The sequence below is a fragment of the Xyrauchen texanus genome, chromosome 34 (genome assembly GCF_025860055.1).
Source record: "Xyrauchen texanus isolate HMW12.3.18 chromosome 34, RBS_HiC_50CHRs, whole genome shotgun sequence".
NCBI lineage: Eukaryota > Metazoa > Chordata > Actinopteri > Cypriniformes > Catostomidae > Xyrauchen > Xyrauchen texanus.
In genome coordinates, this window is record NC_068309.1 from 26742294 (window position 1) to 26764993 (window position 22700).

The following is a 22700-nucleotide window of genomic DNA, read 5'->3' on the forward strand; positions in this document are numbered from 1 at the left end:
CTATTCATTCATGTGTGACAGCCTCAAAAAAAATCAAAGACATTTTGTGGCCCTTAACTTAAAGATGCACTCTGTATTTTTCCCTCATTAAAAAAGTTTTACACCAAAAGAAATTAATAGTAATTTTAAAACATATGTAATAAAATCATGACCACCCACATGAGATTGGAACTCCAGTCATATCAGTAACCTCATAAAAGCTGTTTTATTCTACATGGAGAGGGTCCCCTCATGGGGACTGCCATGTAAGGATCACACGATCAGCTGAATACTACTTGCTTAATTTCAGTAGCTGATGCCGAATCTACACCGCTAGATGTCCATGTCAAGTCCAAGAAGACAAATTCCCAAAATTACTGAGTGCAATAATTTTTATTTAAATACACTTTAAAGGTGCAATATGTAATATATTTTCCCCGTCTGTTGCTCACTTCGACGTTGTGTCGAAGAAGCGACACTAGGGGTGTCTCTTGAGCACCTTTTGCATCTTTGATCTATGAGAAAAGGCCAATGAGAAATTAGCAGACAGAATTTGCATGTCCCACCACCAGACATACGCGTATAAAGGAGGGGAAATGCATCTGTTTCATTCAGAAATTTTCTTCGGAGCCGATGGTTGTGTATGTAGTGAGCTGCGAGTCATACACTGTTCCTCTCATCTCTGAGCGATTTCTGTTGGATCTACGGTGCATATCAGCGGCTTTCTCCCTTCTCTGCACGGCAGTGCAGTTTGCCCCTGGGCACTTCGACAGCGCAGAGTTGATTTTCTCTAAAAGAGTTATTTAGCTTAAAGAGCAATAACACAGCTGGCGTTGAACGTCCTTTTCAGGGCGCGTCTTTATAAAGATACCTTTCCGCCCCTGTGTAGTTCCTGTATGCGGTAGAGTGCTCTCTGCTTCTGACGGCCACAGGAGCTGTCTCGTTTGTCTGGGCAGCGTTTGTGGATGGCTTGTGTTCTCACTGCGAGAACATGACCATGGCAACATTCAACAAAAGGAACGCCACTCCAGCCACCCCCTGCATCGTTCCTTCTTCCCACGGGATTGAGGATGACCCAGCTGACGATGGAGGCGATCTGGGGATGGCAGCGGGCTTGGTCCGGCGTCTGACTCGACTAGGCTGCCTCCTTCGGGCCAGCATGACCAGTTTGAGGCTGACGCCCAGATGTCCGACATCCCCCCCCCCTGTTCCTTTCTTCCCGGAAGTGCATGATGAGCTGACGAGTTGGTTCAACCAAGCCAGAGCCCCATCTACCAGGCAACTTTACGCCCTGAAGTGGCGCTTGTTCGCTAATTGGTGTTCTTCCCAGGCTGAAGACACAAAGAGGTGCGCAGTTAGGTCAGTGCTCTCATTCCTGCAGGAGAGGTTGGAGGGGAGGCTGTCCTCCTCCACCCTGAAGATGTATGTCTGTTTGTCTGCTTTGGTGGACAGTGGAAAGGGAATGCTGTCTCCAAACAGAGACTTTCCCACTGGGTAGTTGACGCCATTACATTGGCCATGCCCCCGTGGGTCCGAACACACTCAACAAAAAGTGTTGCGTCCTCGTGGGCACTGGCCAAAGGCACCTCCCTAGCAGACATATGCAGAGCAGCGGGTTGGGCAACACCCAATACCTTTACAAGATTTTACAATCACAGGGTTGAGTTGGATTCGTCCCGTGTTTTCTCAGGTCCGAGCCGGTAGAACTCGGTAATGCGCTGACAACTGACCGGGTGGATCGCTTGCTCCTAGCACCCTTTCCCTCCATTGAGGTAAAATCAGGTGCTCTTATCCCAGGAGATCCCACTAACTCGGCTCCCTGGATGACTCCTCCTTAGCCCTCTGGTCCGCGAATTCAGCAGAGGAATTCGCCGACTGAATCCAATGCGGGTACTCAATCTACCCTACATAGGCCCCTATGTGGACTTATCCCCCTGTGTGTATTTTCCGCGGTACGGTCCCCTCGCGATGGACCCGCGTCTCCCTTGGGCAGTCCTCACAGGCCCCCGGTCGCCATGTTTGTAGCAATTCCTCCATCCCAATGAGGTAGGATCTACCACCGCGCCTTTCTCCACATGTATTTCACCACTCTTTACCTCCCCCAGTCTGGGCAGGTGTGGTCTCCGCAGGGTCTTTTCCCCCTGAAAGAATAGGAACTGGGTAAGATCGCCTTCCCCGATGCGTATGATAGCGTTAAGATGGCCCCAGCCTCTTTAACTCTATGTGAGAAACATATAGAGAGAGATGGCGTAGCTGGCGCGGCCTGCTCCCTTGCTTGGCACGTCGCCTTGTTCCCCCCTGTCGGGAGTAAAGAACCAGAAGGCTCCGACGATTTTATGGGGCGTGGGGGAAGGGTACATGCAGTCTGACACAGCTGGTCGCTTTGGCACATAAATTACCTGCCCACTCCTGTGTCAGCAGTACACGTACACGGCTCAGTGCATGGCGTGATTTAAATTGGACCCCTATTGTTGCTTCTTCGACACAACGTCGAAGTGAGCAACAGACGGGGAACGTCTAAGTTACGGATGTAACCTCCGTTCCCTGATGGAGGGATTGAGACGTTGTGTCCTCCCGGCCACGTCGCTGAACCGAGCCACTGTTGCGGCCGAACCATTTTCGGCTCCTCAGAAAAATCCTGAATGAAACAGATGCATTTCCCCTCCTTTATACCCGTATGTCCGGGGGCGGGACATGCAAATTCTGTCTGCCAATTTCTCATTGGTCTTTTCTCATAGATCAGAGATGCAAAAGGCGCTCAAGAGAGACCCCTAGTGTCGCTTCTTCGACACAACGTCTCGTTCCTTCCATCAGCGAACAGAGGTTACATCCATAACCTAGACGCACTATACTAAAGCATACAATTATCATAATATGTTATCAGAGCTTTAGGAAACATGTAAAGTTTAATGCTGGCTTCTCTGAAAACAATGCTACAGCCAGTATATTGTACTTGGATATGTCCATTCTGGACATGTGATGTGTTTAACTCTGTTTCCCCATCAGGATCTGATGTGGAGTCTGCACAGCTGGCCTCCAATCTGGCTAATCAGCTGAGGAGAGGGATAAGGCCGAGCCGGACGGCACTTCAGGAGAGAGAGAGAGAGAGCCACACACAGCTGCCGCATCCCTCTCCTCGGATGATTAGCCCGATTGGGGGCCAGCCCTATGGACTCACAGCCCAGTGCCTTCATACACAACCTATTTGAAACCTCTCTACTATAACAGCAATATTCTAATATTGGCTATGGTGTTTGAGCCCCGCCTGTTTTGGCGCGAAACTGACCGCTATAAAAACAGGTGCACAGACACCAATTCATCAGAATTTCTGACAAGGAGCGCATTGCATGTTCCTCAAGAGACTTGTAGTGCGGCTAGCGTTCGCAATGCATTGCTCCCTTCAGTCCAATTTGTATATATATATATATATATATATACATATGGTCAATGAATTGCAAGTGCTCTAAACAGAGAGGATTTGTGAAGAAAGAGACGTTACGTCTAGGTTGTAAAATCTTGGGAATGTGTCTTGCGAGGACCATCCTGCTGCAAAACATGTCTTGTAAGGACACACAATTTGTCCTAGACCTGAACTAGACCTTTGTCTATTTCAGTGTGCTTTAACACCAATTGGGCAAGTCTGACTCTGCGACTCATAAGCCAGGGTAATTGCATCGACAATCCAGTGAGACATCTTTGCTTGGAGATGGAAATTCCTTTTGTGCATTCTCCATAGCATATAAAGAGCTGATCAGACAGTTTGAACATTCGGGTTCACTCAACGTATGCATGTAGCGCCCGCACAGGGCATATCTAATGCAATGATTGTACCTCATCTGAATTAAATGGAGGAGGGAAGAAGGACTGAATGTGAACCACCTGCAATTTGAAGGGTGTGGTCAGGACCTTGGGTACATAGCCTTTCCTGGGTTTGACAGTTACTCTTGAAAGACCTGGGCCAAACTCTACATGAATTGTCGACTGATAATGCATGCATGTCACCTACCATTTTACTGAGGCCAGAGTCAGCAGTAGTGCGGACTTAATGGAGAGCATGCACAAATCAACAGTGTCCACAGGCTCGAAGGGGGGCCCTGCGAGAGCATTTAGGACTAAAGTTAAGTCCCAAGTCGGGACTATGGCTGGCCGAGGTGGGTTTAATCGTCTTGCTCCTTTAAGGAATTTTATGATTAAATCATGCTTGCCTATAGAGGCGCCGGTTTCATGTGCGTGATACGCAGATATAGTTGCCACATACACTTTGAGCGTTGTCGGGGTAAGTCCTGTGTCTAATCGCTCTTGAAGAAATATTAGAATTTCATGTTTTGGGGCAGTTTACTGTGTTCTTACTGTGTGAGAGACACCAATCAGCGAACACCTTCCATTTTAGTGCGTAGAGGCATCTTGTGGATGGTGCTCTGGCTTGTAAAATTGTGTTCATGAACGTGTCAGTTCTGGCACGTGTAGTGTGCTCCGTTCAAGGGCCACACATACAGGTTCCAGGGGCTGGGGATGCCAGATTGTGCCTTGCGCCTGAGAGAGAAGATCCCTCCTCAGTGGTATTTCCCATGGTGAACTTTACAGCATCTCCATCATTTCCAGAAAATATGGCTAGTTGGCCATTTCAGTGCAGCTAACCGTTTTCTTGTCCTCTCTGATTGTGCATATGACAGAGTGGATCAGGCATACCTGACGAAATGCATATTTGCGTTTTGCCGGCCATATTTGTGCCATTGTGTCTCCTCCCAGCGGGGCTTGGGACTTTGAATAACAGAGGGGACAGTGGGCATTCTGCACTTAGGCAAATACATTGATTTCTGCTTTGCCGAATATTTCCCAAATCATCAGTATAGTTTGAGGATGAAGACTCAATTCGCCCAGTATCACCCCTTAGCTTGACAGTAGGCCCGCACCGTAATTCAGGTGGCCTGGGACATATGTCACTCTCAGGGAGAGATGATGCTCGCTCCATAGGAGGAGGTGACACGTCATTCTCAACTGTGGCGGTGAATGAATACCAACTTGGCTGTTTATATATCAATTTCTGCTTTGCCAGATATTTCCCAAATCCTCAATACAGTTTGAGGGTGAAGTCTCCTGAATTCCACCTTGGCGGTTTATATATGCCTGAGCCAACCAGGACATGAAAGTTTGATAACACTTTGAAAACACTTTAAGCCTAGAAATACAGCTGTTGGATTTAGGCACTGCGTGGCACTTGCCCCAGCATGACGCCTCGCTGGTTAAATGCAGGAGCTGTCCGTGGTGCTAAAGCAGCTACACAGCGGTGGGATATAGTGATGCGCAAGCGTCCTTGGCACCAAGCACGTCGCGGCACATGCCGCTTCAGCCAGCACTGAAGAGTTCTCACGTGTAAGAGACCTAATGGAATGACTGTGGATGACGCCGCCACAAATCCCAATGCTTTCTGAAACAAGTTTCAGTGGAAATGTTTTCCCCAGTTTGAACTGAGAAGGACACTGTAGACTGGCTGAAGCAGTAAGTCTGTGCTGGCATAACAAAGCCTCTGATTGTGGCAGTAACAGACAATTTATGAGGTAGTTCAAAATGCGCATGCCGCTCAGTCTCAGAGGGGCGAGAACTTCACCGATGCGCTATGTGAGTTCGAAGGGCAAGACTTTGAATTGATACGCTGTTCCCTCGAACATGAATATTAAAAACATCCTATGATGTCGTACAATTTGGATATGAAAGTACGCATCCTTCAGATCTATCAACGTAAATCAATCAGGTGGGCGTACATAAGATAAGATCTGTTTCTGAGTAATAATTTTGAATAGGCGCTTTATAAGTGCACAATTTAAATCTCAGATCCAGGATAAGCCCGTGGAGATTGAGGGGCTCGTGGGCCTGTACCGTCCACCTCAAATTCATCCTGCTCAACCTCACTGACTCTGCGTGGGCACGGCCCAGAAAGAAAGCGCAGCTTTCATGCTTGTCTGATAGCGGGATGTGTCTCTCGCACAAGGAACACTTACGGAATGACATCTTGAAAAAGACGCAAACACGTAAGTGACTCTTTTAGATAATATATATATATATATTAGGGCTGTCAATCGTTTACAATTTTTTTATCTAATTAATTACATGGTGTCCCAATTAATTAATCGTGATTAATCGCATATACAAATATTTGCTGAGAAAGCCCCTCATATAACAATAATTCAATATATAATGATTATACATATTTATATCAATATATAATTAAACATAGTTATCTTTAAATATTTAAAAATTATATATATATATATATACATATATATATATATATATATATATATATATACAACAACAAAAGGAAAATAAATAAATAAATAAACAGTTTAAATAAAAATATCAAATTGTTTACATATTTCAATACACTTTACAGCTTTCTTGTTACTCAAATTGGAAATTGTTCTTAGGTATTGCTGAACATCAAATTAAAAATTACCTCTGAATTAAACCATGAAAACAAATGGTTTATAACCACCATACTTACATTTATGAATACTAAACTTTGTCAACAAAAGCAGAACATTAATCAAATAATATTCCTTATGAAGAGACATGTCATAGATAAAAAAAAAACAAATACCTTAGCAATTTTTAAAATATTGGCGTTATTGTAGAGCGGTATCAAATAGGTAGTGTATGAAGGCACTCCCCATATGCGTTAATAAACGCAATGTCAAGCGTTAATAACGCAAGGTCAAGTGGACTGAGTCGTTAGGAAACTAAAATGACAGGAAGTGACAATGTCGTAAACACTTTTACGTCTTTACGACACTAACGGCTGTTTTCTGGCAAATATTGCGTCACCATAATTTCCTCAAATTCCTCAAATTGATTTCCCAATCTCCATTCATTTGCCTAAATACTGAACATTTTCAACATATTGCAACGTTTTCTCCCCTGTCGTCTCCCATGGCTGGCGTTATGGAAACAGGTTTGCAATTGATGGGCATGTTTTTTATTGAATATGAAATGATAGTTCAGTATTATTAGCCAGAGGATTTGCAAATACAAGGACAGACGGTTGTTTCGGTAAATTCACTCAGTTTTGGTGAACATATAGTACTTATTGAAATTCTATACTTTTTATTGTATTAAATACAAATGACCTCGTGAGAATTTAAGTTCAGATGTGGAATCGCTCTTAATCGCTTTGTCAAAACTAGCGTGCTACATCTATGTTATACATTTCCTTTATTTTCAAATATTGATTATAAATAAAAGTCATGCCTTCACAGAGGAACAAGCAAGAAACCGTTTTCAGTTGGAGCTGGAGTTTGTTCAGTGCCTCGCTAACCCAAACTACCTGAACTGTAAGCAATACATTTACATAATTTTAGCCGTTTGTCTATGAAACAATACATATATTTAATTTAGTTCTTAAATCTGATGTGTTATTGAAACATTATTTTACCTCTAGCAGTGTTGTTTCAGTAACGTCAAGCTCTGTTTTATGTGTACAATTTGTTGATTGGTTTGTATATGTGAATGTTTCATATGTGTTATTCTTTGAAATCTTTCTGAAATCTTTCTCTTTTTCTTCCTGTAGTTCTGGCTCAAAGAGGATACCTGAGAGAGAAGCCTTTTGTGAATTACCTTAAATATCTACTTTACTGGAAAGAACCGGATTATGCTAAATTCCTAAAGTAAGTAGTTTATTTTTTTTAAAGGAATAAAGAATGCTCATATAATTTTATTTTACTTGGTCTCAGCTGTCCAAGTGTAAAGTTTACATTTTAAAATATTAGGTTATAGAGACTCAGTCAAATAGTTTTTGTAATTGTCATATTGGCTAGTCTCATGCAGCCTCAATCTTAATCTTTCTTTCTTAGATACCCTCATTGTCTGCACATGTTAGAGCTGTTGCAGTATGAGCACTTCCGGAAAGAGCTGGTAAATGCACAATGTGCCAAGTTCATAGACGAACAGCAGATCCTGCACTGGCAGCATTACTCGCGAAAACGCACACGGCTACAGCAGGCTCTAGCGGAGCAGCAGCAGCAACAGCAGCCACAGGCTCCATCCCACGGCAACTCCACCTCAAAATGAGGCAGTCAACTGGGATTTACTCTATTTTACAGAGGCATTTTTGTAAATGGTCCATTTTCAAGTGGACTTTTTCAAGTTTTGGATTAGGACTATCAGACTGCTCTCTTTAGGCCCTTAATATTAGGTCTATTTATGAGCCATTGGCGAGAAAGGTAAAAGAGGTTGAAACTGGCAAATTATGATGCCGCAATGCAGTAATATATTTAAATACTTAATATAGATACAAATTTGATTGTTTCTTAATTACATGTATCACCAAGTCCTGTTTCATGTTTAACCTTATAAATAATATTTTTTATCAAGTTCATGTATGTGTTTTAGAATGAATATGACCCAAAGCAAAAAGAAGACTTTTAAAGGTAGTAATCACATTATACTGCATAGATGTTATCTATACATACATAGATGTTGCAAATGTTAGATTTCAGTATTTGGAAGCCTCCAAATAAAAAAAATAAATAAAAAAAAGTTAAAATAAAATTATTTTATGGGTTTTTAGAGTTAAATTCAGAGAATTCAAAATTTTCTTTGGCATGATTGTCTGAATATTATCGTCACAAAAACAAAACTGTAAACACACATTCTTTTTGTTAGAAAGCATCTGACTGCCAAGAACAAATATAAATGTGGTATGCAGGCTACCCAAACACTAAAAACAACAGGCCCTCTGTTGGACTAATACACTCCTCAGTCTTTTAGATTTTATTGTTATGAAAATGTTGAAATATTCACAGGACAGTTTTTTGATTTTGAGAATGGAAATGGACACAAATGGACAGACTTTTACTAACTTGAAAAGTGGGAAACTAAGTCCTCAAGTGGTTGCTGTGAAAATGCATACACTGAAATTATGAATGCATCTTTTGTGAGATATGTGATTTAGTACCTTAGCCTCCCACTCATCGTATTGTGAAGTTGAATACGGTGTAGTCAATAAATCATTGATTATACATTTAGCAATGTAATATGATATAAAATGTGGATGGTGTAAAATGTGTGAGTTGTCATGCATTTAACCTTAATGCGTCAATATAAAATTCAAATGAATATCATAAAATATATTTCCTAACAATTATAAGCTTGGTAAATGTATGTCTATTCTTAATATGGTGGAAGCAAGTATATGTACAGACTTTACTGCAAGAGTAGTTATACTTAACTAATTTATAATAATGCATTTATAGAAAAATAAATATATAATAGTCCCTAAATACACTATATTTATTTCACTATGAACATTTTACCATAAAAAAATAGTATACACTAAAGCATAATAAAATGACATGCAAATAGACCTATTCTTTCATTATTTAATCTTTAATTATAATATAACTTTAAAACAGTAAAATTATTTAGCAGAATCATAGATTTTATTTTGCACATACTCAGTCTCTCATTTTCCTAACCTCCCTCCACTTTATGCTTGCACATGTTCATTTTATGATCAAAATGAATGCTACTATTATATTTTATATAAATATAATGTCAAAAGTTAATTTGAAAAAGTTAATTTTCTGTAGAGCTACACTGTAAAAACATTGCTGTATCTACCGTGATTCTTAAATACAGTTTTCTGTTAAAAATTGTACATTCTGGGAGATCAAGTGCAGGCTCAATGTTAATTGACTAGTTTCACAGTAAATAACTGTTGTATGCAAGGCATTAGTGGAAAATGAACATTCAAAATCATGATATCATCTTGGTGAAAGCTAGTGACATTTTGAAATGTATATTTTAAAACCCCAATGAACATTTTAGTTTGTGGCACATGGTTATTGTTAATGATGTTTCTGACCAACTCCTCTGTTCTTTATCTTCTCACATCAGCATTCACTTGTCTATCTAATGAAAAGTCAAATAATAAAAAAAAATCAACCTTTAAAGCAATGCACATATTAAATGTATAATGTTGCCAGGATTGAACAGTGTATTTAAAAAAAAAAAAAAACAACAACAACCTGTACACAGTAAAATAACAGCACTGCATTGTGGGTTATAATGGTGAAATACCCATAAGCCTTTGTACTTGAATAAGTATGTATGTAAAGCATTTGGGCTACAAAAAGAAAAGAAAAAGAAAACATGTACAATAGTTTTCATTCAGAATATATTCAGTCTTAGTTTTATTTATTGTTGTTGGTTTGTTTGAAGTCGCCATCATGGGGATTCGTGTTCTCATGAGCTGGCACCTTAGACCTTCTTTGTTATTATGTTATGTGTGTCCAGCCTATCAATTTGTGTTTAAGTAAAAAGTTGTTGCACTGTGCTACTTGGAAGACAAATACAAAGGTTAGACTGAATGTCTGATTCTACCATGCAAATGCATTATATGTGTTAATAGTGATGAATTACACATAAGAACTACATCAGTAAAGGATATTTCAGTAAAATGAAATCAGCAAATTGAGTGTTTGATGTTTTTGAACTAACAGTATAACACAAATTGACAAGACACACAGAAATCAACTCTTGGCATACAAAATGCAACAATGGCGCCAATTAACAAGCTAACAAACAAATTAATTAACAAATTAAAAGCTTAACATGTAATTACAAGTAATTTAGACTGCAACAAAAACAGCGTAAAAAATCCCAGTAAATAATAAAAAATCTAAGTAATTTCTTCATGCTGCAGTGCATGCTGGGAACTTAGCTGTTAATTTCAACAACAGTAGATAGTATGTAATTTAACGGCTATATGCTGCTAAATTACAGCTGTATACTGTAGATGTAATAACTGTAGCTGTTAATTTCAACAATAGCAAGACATATTTATTTTACAGTAACTTGCTGGCAACCCAGCTGACAGTTCTTTTCTGTTTTTTGACGAGAAAATCTGTAAAAGCCAGGAACCTTTCAGTGTTTATTGGATGCAATCCAATAAAACATAATGTTGTGTGTGTATGTGTTCCTTTAATGAAATTTGATCTGACTATGCAGCGACTTCTGTTTATAACCTTGTGGAGTACAGCAGACAGAGTTAAACTACACATTGCCTGAACGTTTTTTAAGTGTATTTCCTTAAAATCTACAGAAATATCTCCCTGCCTTGGATCTTTGTGGTAATTTCTGGACTGCAAATGGATTCTTTTATTTAAAAGTTGCCGTGAAATCACTGGGAATACAGGACTGACTTCAGAAAATGGAAAGTGTTAACAACACAGTAACTTTGATAAATGGAGGCTCAAAACAGGAGAAATGGGACAATTCTCCGTCAACATCGAGTTCACAGATTGTTTGTGGAGGACGTCGAATGAAAACCAGTAGGTTGTTACCTGTGAATTATAAAGAAGAAATTGTGAAACTGCTAAAACTGGCTGGACCAGTGGTAAGAGTGAAAATTCAATTGATATTGTCAAAAGTCAGTATTGCACAATGTCTAATATTTATGTATCTAAAACAAGTAGATTAACTTATTTTTTATTTCAGCATTGTATTGACAGTGAAATGTGTTATTTAGTTCTCAACAATCTCAACTATCAATCAGTCAAATAACAATCTCAATTAATAATCAGTCAAATAACAATCTCAACTATCAATCAGTCAACTAACACACTGTCACAATTCCCTTGTTGTCTGCCCCGGTGTTTCACTAGTCATTGTCACAAACTACACTTCCCATAGTTCCCTGCCCTCATCACTGCCAGCACTCAGTCATTGTTCTCACCTGTATGTCGTTTAATCCTCATTTCCCCTGTGTATTTAAACCCTGTTGTTTCTCCATTCTTTGTTGATTGATGTTTGTGATGTCTGATGTAGATGTTTTGCCCTGTTCATGTTCCCTTGATGTTTTCATGTTTTGGTTTCATTTTTCCCCTCGTGGTTGTTTCCTTTGTTCCTGTCTTGTTTATTTTCATTTTGTTCAATAAAGAACCTGCGTGTAGATCCCCACTCCTCGTCTGCCTCACCTACTTACGTAACGGATCGATCGACCATAATGGATCTAGCGGTTCAACAGGCGAATTTTAGACTTCTCTGCCTAAAGCAAGAGGACCATCCTGTGGAGGACCACATCCGTGATTTCCTCGAGCTGGTGTAGGAGATTTTATCAGTTATATCTGACATGTAAACATTGTTAATTTGTACCACAGTTATATCTGACAGGCAAACATATAGTTTGCTGTATGTGCATGAAGGCCTTAAGAACATGTGTTCTATATATGTGTGACATTTTAAAGTGTGCAGAGTAAGCACTACGTGTGGGCTCTCATGACTGCTTATGTGTGACATTTGAAAGTTTGCAGAGTAAGCAATACATATGGGCTCTCATGACTGCTGGGAGAAAAATATCCCTTGCAAAGGTGGTTCTGTAACTTCCTAATTTGGTCAGACCAGAGTTTGACCAAATAATGCATGTTTAAAAAAGGATAAGCCCAACCTTGTTTGTGAAGATGTATTTAAGTGAATGAAAGCCAGAGTTAGTTAGTTGCTCTGCAGGCCGACTCGGCTTTATTGGTTGCAATAAAGTCTAATATTCTGAAATCAAGACCTAAGCATTTGAGAGTGATTCTTTATAGATTAAGGCAAAAATCTACAACAATTGGTGCCCGAACAGCGACAGAAGAGAGCAGAGTCGTTGCATCGCGGGCTGGCTGGGAAGGCAAACACAAACACGGTGGCCACCATTAAGAGGTAAGCTTATTTAGCTTATAAACGTTTGTGTTACTATCCAGTTTGCCTGTGGTGGTAAGAACGCTCAGAAAGCTCTTCTAAACCAAAAAGTTGAAAAAGTTTTCAAATGTTGAAAATTCAGAAAAAATTACACAGGGAGTGGAGCAAAGCAGAGAAGATCAAGAAAGCAATAGAAATGAATCCAATAACATTTGTGATAATCATCATATACCTATTGCAGTTGGCAATGCAAGCTCAAGCCACAGCCAACATTATTACTCAGGAACTCAACCAGACTTCCCTATCATTGATTTTTCAGCCCTCAGTCAAACCTAGTAGCAATTCAGAAATAACGCAAACAAATCAAGAATTAGGTAAAACACAAAGGATATCAAAACAACGTAGAAACATTGAAAATAAGATCGAGAGTAATGGAAATATTAGGAAAATAGATAGGTTATGGGAAACAGCACAAAATAATGAATGGTATGAATGGGCAACTTTTACAGCAAGAGAAATAGGTATGGAAAACTGCCTACTATGCTCCAAATCACCCCTAAATAAGGTAACGGTAATTCCAAATCAGCATGACTATCAAAAATGTGCCAACTTTTGTCATTTAAGAAAGCATGTTAGACCATACTGCCCAGCAGAATATTTGGCATTTCTGGGAAATTCCATTCTTAAGGATCACTTCAATAAACCGCATTGGGGGGATTGGTGTAGATATGGGGATATTAAAGAAAATATTAAACTAAAAAAAGGAAAAGTAGAAATCCCAAAATGGTATGACATAGATTATAGCCAAGAGTATGAGTGTTATAGTAAACCTAAAGGAGTTCATGATTTGGGAGAATTCATGGGAAAGTGTGCTATAACATGGAACCTAGATAAAACAAATGCTTGGAACTCAGATGTACCTGTAAGAGCCCCAGAACTGCAAGCACAAGGATTAAGGAAGGGAATACAAATAAATCAAGAAAAGTGTGAGAATCAAACTATAGCATTACCATCGATAGAATTGTATGAAGATCAAACACAAGTGGTGGCAGATTTTTTCTGGGTTTGTGGGAAAGAACAACTTATGGCATCAGTTACCACTAGGATGGAAAGGGATATGTGTTAGAGTACGATTGATTCAGGAAATTACAATGGCACAGTGGGAAGCAGGACAATTTATAAAGGAAGATAGAAACAGAACGAAAAGAGCATATAAAACAGACCCTAATGTGTTTTTAGACTCAATTGGTCAACCTAGGGGTATACCCAATGAATTTAAGGCTAGAGATGAGGTCAAGGCAGGGCTAGAATCAATATTCATTTGGATTACACAAAATAAGTATACAGAGTGGATCAATTATATTTACTATAATCAACAAATATTTATTAATTACACTGATGATGCTTTAACTGCTTTAGGAGAGCAAGTACATGAAACAAGTAGAATGACATGGCAAAACAGACAGGCTCTTAATTGGTTATTGGCAAAACAAGGGGGTGTGTGTGTTATGTTCGGAGATCAGTGTTGTACTTTCATACCAAACAATACTGCACCAGGAGGAACATTTAGTGAAGTCATGATTAAGTTAAAAAGCTTAAGAACCGAAGTTAAAGCAAATTCTGGAAGGGATAACCAAATGTGGGATTGGCTCGATTTAAAATTAGGAGCATGGTTTGCTAAATTAGGAATGTTTTTGGGAATTGCAATAGTAATAGGAGTGTTAGTATTTTGTTATATGCTGCCTTTATTAAGGTCATTAGTTATTAAAGCCACAGTTAAGCAAATGGAATTATTAAGATGTCAAGATAATGGTAGAGTTATAGTAGAGCATCAGGGTTGGATTGAAAAACCAAATTGGGATTCACAAACATTGGATGAGGAATCAAGCACTTCAAACGAAGACGAAGAAGATGAATAAAAGATGAGCCATACCCTGGGTAAAAGTGCTAGCCTAACCTCTCCCCAATGGGTGGCCCTCAACGATACGTAAAGTATCTGGGTTGAAGACATCTGCGTTACACTTTAATGATATGATGGATGGTTTAAGACTATGGCATACACAAGTAAAGCTAATCCATCACAATCAAGCTGAACCAATTGGACAATTAGGATTATAACATGTTGTATATTAAAAGGAAATGGAGACAGAATCTTTTACTCTGCTCTCGAGACAATTTGAGTAGAGATGTTTGGTTCTGTAATCTCCACCGGAGTGCGGTTGCATAATGGGGTCATTGGTAGTGCAATGGTGAGACTTAATTGAGTCACTAGATAGCATAGCAAAAGCGACTGAATTATGAAACTGCACTCAGGAATGTAACTCTAAAAAGTCACAAAGGGGGGAATATGTAGGAGATTTTATCAGTTATATCTGACATGTAAACATTGTTAATTTGTACCACAGTTATATCTGACAGGCAAACATATAGTTTGCTGTATGTGCATGAAGGCCTTAAGAACATGTGTTCTATAAATGTGTGACATTTTAAAGTGTGCAGAGTAAGCACTACGTGTGGGCTCTCATGACTGCTTATGTGTGACATTTGAAAGTTTGCAGAGTAAGCAATACATATGGGCTCTCATGACTGCTGGGAGAAAAATATCCCTTGCAAAGGTGGTTCTGTAACTTCCTAATTTGGTCAGACCAGAGTTTGACCAAATAATGCATGTTTAAAAAAGGATAAGCCCAACCTTGTTTGTGAAGATGTATTTAAGTGAATGAAAGCCAGAGTTAGTTAGTTGCTCTGCAGGCCGACTCGGCTTTATTGGTTGCAATAAAGTCTAATATTCTGAAATCAAGACCTAAGAATTTGAGAGTGATTCTTTATAGATTAAGGCAAAAATCTACAACACTGTCGAGTGTCGCGGACTTCCCGGACTCCTCCCTGGTGGTTTTCTTCAGGGACAACCTGAACAGTTCGCTCAAGGAGCGGTTGCCACCGGCGACGCGTGGCTGGACACTCCTCGAATTTATGGAGGAGACTCTGCTGGCCTGCGGCTCGCTGTTCACTGTGGGCGTCGTTGAGGAGGACCCTGCCTCTCCTCCCACAGTGGTGACCCCCCCAGTCGTCCATGGCTCATCCTTTCACGCCTGCCCCGCCTGTCAGCGAGCCAACCCCCACGCCTGCCTTGGTCAACGAGCCAGCGCTGCCAGCTTCTTCCACCCGGAGGAGGAGAAGGAATGCTTCCGCTCCCCAGCTCACACCTGCCACGGTCAGCGAGCCTGAGCTCACGACAGCCACGGTCAGCGAGCCTGAGCCCACGACAGCCGCGGTCAGCAATCCAGTGTTGTCAGCCTCGCCCGCCCGGAGGAGGAGGAGAAGAGGGAAAGCTTCTGCTCCCCAGCCTCCGCCTTCCATGGCTCTGTCCCCAGGGCCTCCCGCGGCTCTGCCCTCTGTGTCCAACAAACCAGAGCTCACGCATACCACGGTCAACAAGCCAATGCCAGTAGCCTCGACCGTCCCAGAGCCAGCGCCAGTAGCCTCGACCGTCCCAGAGCCAGCGCCAGTAGCCTCGACCGTCCCAGAGCCAGAGCCTCCCAGAGCTCCACCTCTCGAGCCTCCCAGGGCTCCGCCTCTCGAGCCTCCCAAGGCTCTGTCTTCAGAGCCTTCTATGGTTCCGCCTGAGTCTCTGCCACCTGAGTCTTCCACGGCTCCGCCCTCCATGGCTCTGCCACCAGAAACTTCCATGGCTCCGCCTACCACGGCTCCGCCCTCGGAGTTCCCCATGGCTGTTGTCCTGAGGCCAACTCCCAGGCCTCCCGGACCTGTCCTTGTCCTGTGGCCGCCTCCCAGGCCTCCTGAACCTGTCCTTGCTCTGTGGCCAGCTCCCAGGCCACCTGACCCGGTCCCCGTCTTGTGGCCTCATTGGATTGCCTACCTGCCCTCTGTGCCCCCGTGGACTGCCTGTTTGCCCCTTGTGCCTCCTTGGACTGCCTGTCTGCCCCTTGTGCCCCCGTGGACTGCCTGTCTGCCCCTTGTGCCTCCTTGGACTGCCTGTCTGCCCCTTGTGATCCCGTGGACTGCCTGCTTGCCCTCTGTGCCCCCTTGGGCTGCCTGTCTGCCCCTTTGTGCCCCTTGGACTGTCTCTTTGCCCCTTGTGCCCCCCTTGGACTGTCTGTTTGCCCCTTGTGCTAGCCCTTCACTCTTTGGACAATTCTGTTTTTTGTTTTTGTGGGTTTTTTCATTTTCTTTAGGTTCGTCTGGAATCTGCTCCTTTGAGGGGGGGTTATGTCACAATTCCCTTGATGTCTGCCCCGGTGTTTCACTAGTCATTGTCACAAACTACACTTCCCATAGTTCCCTGCCCTCATCACTGCCAGCACTCAGTCATTGTTCTCACCTATATGTCGTTTAATCCTCATTACCCCTGTGTATTTAAACCCTGTTGTTTCTTCATTCCTTGTCGATCGATGTTTGTGATGTCTGATGTAGATGCTTTGCCCTGTTCTCCCTGTTCATGTTCCCTTGATGTTTTCATGTTTTGGTTTCATTTTTCCTCTCGTGGTTGTTTCCTTTGTTCCTGTCTTGTTTATTTTCATTTTGTTCAATAAAGAACCTGCCTGTAGATCCCCACTCCTCGTCTGCCTCACCTACTTACGTAACACAAACTCAGCTAACAATCTAACAATCAGTCAACTAATGAGCTGCTGAGCGGGGAAAGTAAATGTCCAAAAGTGAGACCAAAAAAATTTAAACAATACTGATATGCTACCAACAAATGTGGGAGTGTCCTGTGCCCCGTGGGAAAATATTAAGCAACCAATTAGAGAGCAATCTGAAGTCACCTGCTTGCCAAAAGTTTAAGGACCTACATACACACTCATTTGGCACCCTGCACACCAGAAGTATAGCCGATGTATTCACACAGAAATTAACCAAATACATTTTTAGATAAACATTTTTTTTAAATAAATGCTAACATGCGACGATCAGGCACATAGTGCGACAAAATTTTATTTCATAATTATTTTGCAATGTATAATTTACTTATGTTTATCATGTTTAAGTAGCCTTCTTCTCTGGATTACTTGAAAGGGGCAGTGCCCCATGGCCCCTATTGACCAGCTGCAACTGGTGGGAAACTAAACAAATCTTTACTTACTCGTTAATTCAATAACATGCTACTAACTATTTAACTGACAAGTTTAATGACTAGTTAGTTAGTTAGTTTGGCTGTCACTCCTTAATAATCTGCCTATCATCTCATTGAATGTGTAACTAACAAAATAGTTACTAACTACTTAACTAAATAACAAGTTACTAACTGGTTAGACAGTTATTCCTCTGGGTTACCAGTCACTTTCAAATTATGCCAAAAGATGCCAGTGTAAGTGAATGGTGACAAAGCCTTATTAGCCTCAGTCCCTAATATCCTGCCGAACAGATCGTTTTGTGTTCCATGGAAGAAAAAGTTGCACAGGGTTGGAACAACTTGAGGTTGCATAAATAATGACAGATTTTTAATTTTTGGGTGAAGTGTCCCCTGACCTATAACAATATTTCTAATTCAATTACTGAACTAATTAATTCATTGTATCTTTAAATAAACATAATGTGGCAATGTTCAAATGAAGGCTAGAGAGAAATGCCACTTAAGTCGCTATTGTAGCAATGACACATTTTTGTATGCAGTTTTTTTAAACACTTAACAGTCTCTTAGGTGTTACATGATGCGATGAATGTTTCTCCTCTTTATTCAGTTTATATCTCAGCTGATGATCTTCCTGATCAGTTTCGTCAGCACTGTGTTCTGTGGACACTTGGGGAAAACCGAACTGGCCGGAGTAGCTCTGGCTACTGCAGTAAGTTTTCAGTTTCGTGTTTTATTTGTTGTTATAAAACACAGAAGTATTCACTATAGTTGGTATCCATAAGTTTTCTTTAAACAAGTAATTACATTTGTAAATATCTCCATTTCCTCACAGATTATTAACGTGACTGGCCTCTCCATTGGCTCTGGATTGGCATCTGCATGTGATACGCTCATCTCCCAGGTATGGTAAAGCATGTTTAATGGCTATTTTTATACATATACTCTGTGTCCACATAATTTAGCTTTTCCCAGAGAAACTGTTGCCCCAGTCCTCATCACCATTTTCTGTGAATGTGAGTTACAGTAGTGTTCTTTGTGCTAAGGGTTAAGCTTTTGTCTTTTGTCTTTTTGCACTATAAATTGTGATTTTAATTGAATTCTCTCCTCTTGCAGACATTTGGGAGTAATAATCTGAAGCGGGTGGGTGTGATACTGCAGAGAGGGATTCTCATCCTCTTGTTGGCCTGTTTCCCCTGCTGGGCACTGCTCATTAACACCGAGCCCATCCTTTTGGCTGTCAGACAGAGCCCCAGTGTGGCCAGGTTAGGCAAATTCATTATGAGTTACTAAATGTGACAATTAATAATTTATTTATTTAGAACAAAACCTGAATGTATACTGATAAAACAACAGTTGTCACCATACTATAATGTGAATTCAGTAAATCAGTGCTACCTACAGTATGCCAGAGATTAGTGCAGAATATTTATTGGAAGTTTCACATCAGTGTTGAGTATGATTTGTGATATGTTCAATATTCATTGGTTTAAACATAATGACATTTGGACCTGTGATAATCACAAAGACTTATTGTATATGTCAGCTGAAAATGTTCTGTATGTAATTGTCTCTCTCTCTCTCCCAACAGTCTTACACAACTGTATGTAAAAATATTCATGCCTGCACTGCCTGTGAGTGAACACATAAAAACAAAAATTCCCCCACACCATTGTTCACACCAGATTTTCAAAACACGCTGACTGATGCATCTGCAATTAACTTAAAAACAATCTGACTGCTTCTGTCAAATGTACACCTTTTATTGACAATTTGAATCTTTTTTTGGTGGGTAGTATGGTTATGTTCTAGGCAGAGGTGGGTAGAGTAGCCAAAAACTGTACTCAAGTAAAAGTACAATTACTTCAAAAACATAATTACTCAAGTATAAGTATAAGTACTAACATAAATAATTACTTGAGTAAGAGTAAGAAAGAGTACTCAAGTAGTGAATAACTTGTTACTTTCACAAATGACATTATGGACGTTAACTCCCCTATATTCCATTACATAATACACATTGAACTTGTACTACAGAATTATTATTATTATTATTAATGAAAATTCTGTCATCATTCACAATCATGTTGTTCCAAACCCGTATGAGTTTCTTTATTCCATACAAAACAATGAGATATTAGACAGAATGTTTGTCACTATTTACTTTCAGTGATTTTTTTAAATAATATATATATATATTTTGAAAGTGAATGGTGACTGAGAATGTCAGTCCCTAACATTCTGTGTAACATATTTTGTGTTCCACATAATACAAAGTGTCACACTGGTTTGGAACAACACGAGGGTAGAGAAATGATGACAGAATATTAAATTATGGCTGAGCTATCACTTTAAAAAGAAAAAATGAAAATTCTCTCATCATTTACTCACCCTCATACCATCCCAGATGTGTTTGACTTTCTTTCTTCTGCAGAACACAAACAAAGATTTTTAGAAGAATATTTTAGCTCTGTAGGCCAAAATTGTAATACTCCAAAAAGCACATAAAGGCAGTATAAAAGTAATCCATAAGACTCAAGTGGTTTAATCCATGTCTTCGGAAGTAATATGATAGGTGTGGGTGAGAAACAGATCGATATTTGTCTTTTACGGGGCGGCTGTGTCTGAGGTGGTAGAGCGGGTCGTGTCCGAAGTGTCCTTGGGCAAGACATTGAACCCCAAGTTCCTAGCGCCTTGAATGGCAGTATGAGTGTGTATGTGTGTGTGAATGGGTGATTGGGACACAGTGTAAAGCGCTTTGGTAACCTCTAAGGTTAAAAGAAAGCGCTATATAAGTGCAGACTATTTACCATTTTTTGCTAGACAGCAGGGGAGATATGCAGAAAACAATGTGAATCACCAAAAACAGAAGAAGAATGTGAAAGTGATCTGTTTCTCTGTTTCTCATCCACACCTATCACAACGCTTCTGAAGATACTGATTTAAACACTGGAGTCATATGGATTATTTTTATGCTGACTTGTGTTTGTTTGTTTAGCTTTAAAATGTTGCCACCAGAGTATGTGAGTGGAGTGGAGCGGCAACAATTTCCCCTCCGCACTCAAAGCATTCTTTAATCACTGCGCTCCAGCTCCACTCCAGGCTGTCCATTTCCCGCTCCTCGCTCACTCCACACTCCTGGATTAGAGAAATCCCGCTTCCTGTTCACAATGCAAAATGAGTGCCTAACTACCTCTCGACTGTAGATTTATTTCAGTATGCTTTTTATATCACAACCTTCCATGCAGAAAAAATAAATTCACAATACTAGAAGAAAATCTACAATGTGCTTTATTAGAACACTAGCCCAAGATTAAATTAAATAATTTTTAGAGCTTACTTTTGAAACATATCGGCAGCATTCTCTGGGTTTGATCAATTAAATTAATTGCTAGATGCAAAAAAAAAACAAACCAAAAAAAAAAACAAAACATTAAATTAAAAATATCAATTACCAAATGAAAATATATATATATAAATTACCAGAACAAAAACAAAACATTAAATTAAATTAATAATTAGTTTTATTAGGTCTATGTATTTGTAACGGTTACCCTGTCTTGTTTCACTGTTCCCTCTTGTTTACCATTTTCGTCACTTTTTGCATTCCTTAGTTTTCACTTTTGTCCCTTATGTAACGCCATAGTCTCTTTGTTAGCGTTCGTGTTTTCCGTCATTGCTTTCACCTGTCCCTCGTTAACTTGCCACTTGCCTCTGTTTCGTCCCTCGTTATCTTGTTTGGTGTTCTGTTTGTTCATTGGCCCCTTATTTCTATGTTCATGTATATATATCCTGGTTTTTGGTTTAGTCCCTGTCTTTCGTTGATTGTATGTGACGTTTCATGTCCGTGCCTATGTTACTCCGTGTCATTCATTGTTCGCTCGTGGTTACCCTGTTCCCTGACTGTTCCGTCCGAGGTTACCCTGCTGTCTGTCGTTTCAGGTTTACCCTGCCCACTGTGGATGTTCTCTGCCCAGTCACTCCTGCACCCCTCCTGTGTTAAATCCAGTATTTCTAGTTTGTGTTTTTCCCATCGTGGATCTTTTCATTTGTTCCTGAGTTTGTTTACTTTGTGTTATCACGAATAAACTGCGTTTGGATCCTAAACCCCTGTCTGCCTTCTCCTGCTTCCCGCAGTCATTACAGAACGAAAGACCAAACAATGGATCCAGCGGTTCTCCGGGCAAGCTGCCGCCTCCTGGACCTGAAGCAAGGAAGCCGCCCGGTGGAGGATCACGTTAGGGACTTCCTGATCCTAGGGTGTGCCACCGACTTCCCGATCCTAGCGTGTGCCACCGACTTCCCTGACTCTTCCCTGGTGGTATTTTTTAAGAATGGCCTGTCCGTTTCGCTCAGGGAGCGATTGCCACCGGCGACACGCGGCTGGACGCTCCGTGATTTCATGGCGGAGACGCTGCTGGTATGCGGCTCGCCAGCCCCTCCGGTCAGTGAGGAAACCCCCACGCCTGTTGCCATCAACGAGCCAGCACGGCCAACTTCGTCCGCCCGAAGGAGGAGGAGAAGGAAGGCTTCCGCCTCCCAGCCCACGCCTGCCACGGTCCGCGAGCCAGAGCCCACGCCTGCCACGGTCAGCGAGCCAGAGCCCACGCCTGCCTCGGTCAGCGAGCCAGCGCCTGTAGCCTCTACCGTCCCAGAGCCAGCGCCTGTAGCCTCTGCCGTCCCAGAGCCAGCGCCTGTAGCCTCTGCCGTCCCAGAGCCAGCGCCTGTAGCCTCTACTGTCCAAGACCCAACACCTCCCAAATCTCTCGAGTCTTCCAGGGCCCCTCCTCTTGAGCCTCCCAGGGCTCCGACTCTCAAGTCTCTCAAGCCTTCCAGGGCTCCGCCTCTCAAGCCTACCAGGGCCCCGCCTCTCAAGCCTCCCAGGGCTCTGCCTCTCGAGCTTTCCAGAGCTCCGTCTTCCGAGTTTCCCGAGCTTTCCAGAGCTCCGCCTTCC

General features: G+C 41.3%; 2 protein-coding genes across 2 annotated transcripts in view; both read left to right on the forward strand.

Moving 5' to 3' along the window:
* Window positions 1-6790: 6790 nt before the first annotated feature.
* Window positions 6791-10422, forward strand: LOC127627919 (mediator of RNA polymerase II transcription subunit 31). Its single transcript, XM_052104534.1, has 4 exons — window positions 6791-6928; window positions 7233-7307; window positions 7544-7640; window positions 7827-10422. The coding sequence occupies exons 1-4, from the start codon at window positions 6907-6909 to the stop codon at window positions 8041-8043; spliced, it is 411 nt and encodes a 136-aa protein (XP_051960494.1). The 5' UTR covers window positions 6791-6906; the 3' UTR covers window positions 8044-10422.
* A 596-nt stretch (window positions 10423-11018) lies between these two features.
* Window positions 11019-22700, forward strand: part of LOC127627949 (multidrug and toxin extrusion protein 1-like) — a 40452-nt gene continuing 28770 nt past the window's right edge. Inside the window, exons 1-5 of the mRNA XM_052104574.1 lie at window positions 11019-11371; window positions 18357-18458; window positions 18582-18650; window positions 18863-19011; window positions 19338-19380. Coding sequence (XP_051960534.1) covers window positions 11186-11371; window positions 18357-18458; window positions 18582-18650; window positions 18863-19011; window positions 19338-19380 — 549 coding nt within the window. The 5' untranslated portion in view covers window positions 11019-11185. The remainder of the gene's footprint in view (window positions 11372-18356; window positions 18459-18581; window positions 18651-18862; window positions 19012-19337; window positions 19381-22700) is intronic.

Bases quoted from the DNA above. Each gene is read 5' to 3' on its own strand.
- LOC127627919 (XM_052104534.1), top strand. From the start codon at position 6,907: ATGGCTGGCGTTATGGAAACAG. The intron at 6,929-7,232 runs GTTTGCAATTGA...ATGCCTTCACAG, and splicing joins GGCTGGCGTTATGGAAACAG to AGGAACAAGCAAGAAACCGT. The intron at 7,308-7,543 runs GTAAGCAATACA...TTCTTCCTGTAG, and splicing joins TAACCCAAACTACCTGAACT to TTCTGGCTCAAAGAGGATAC.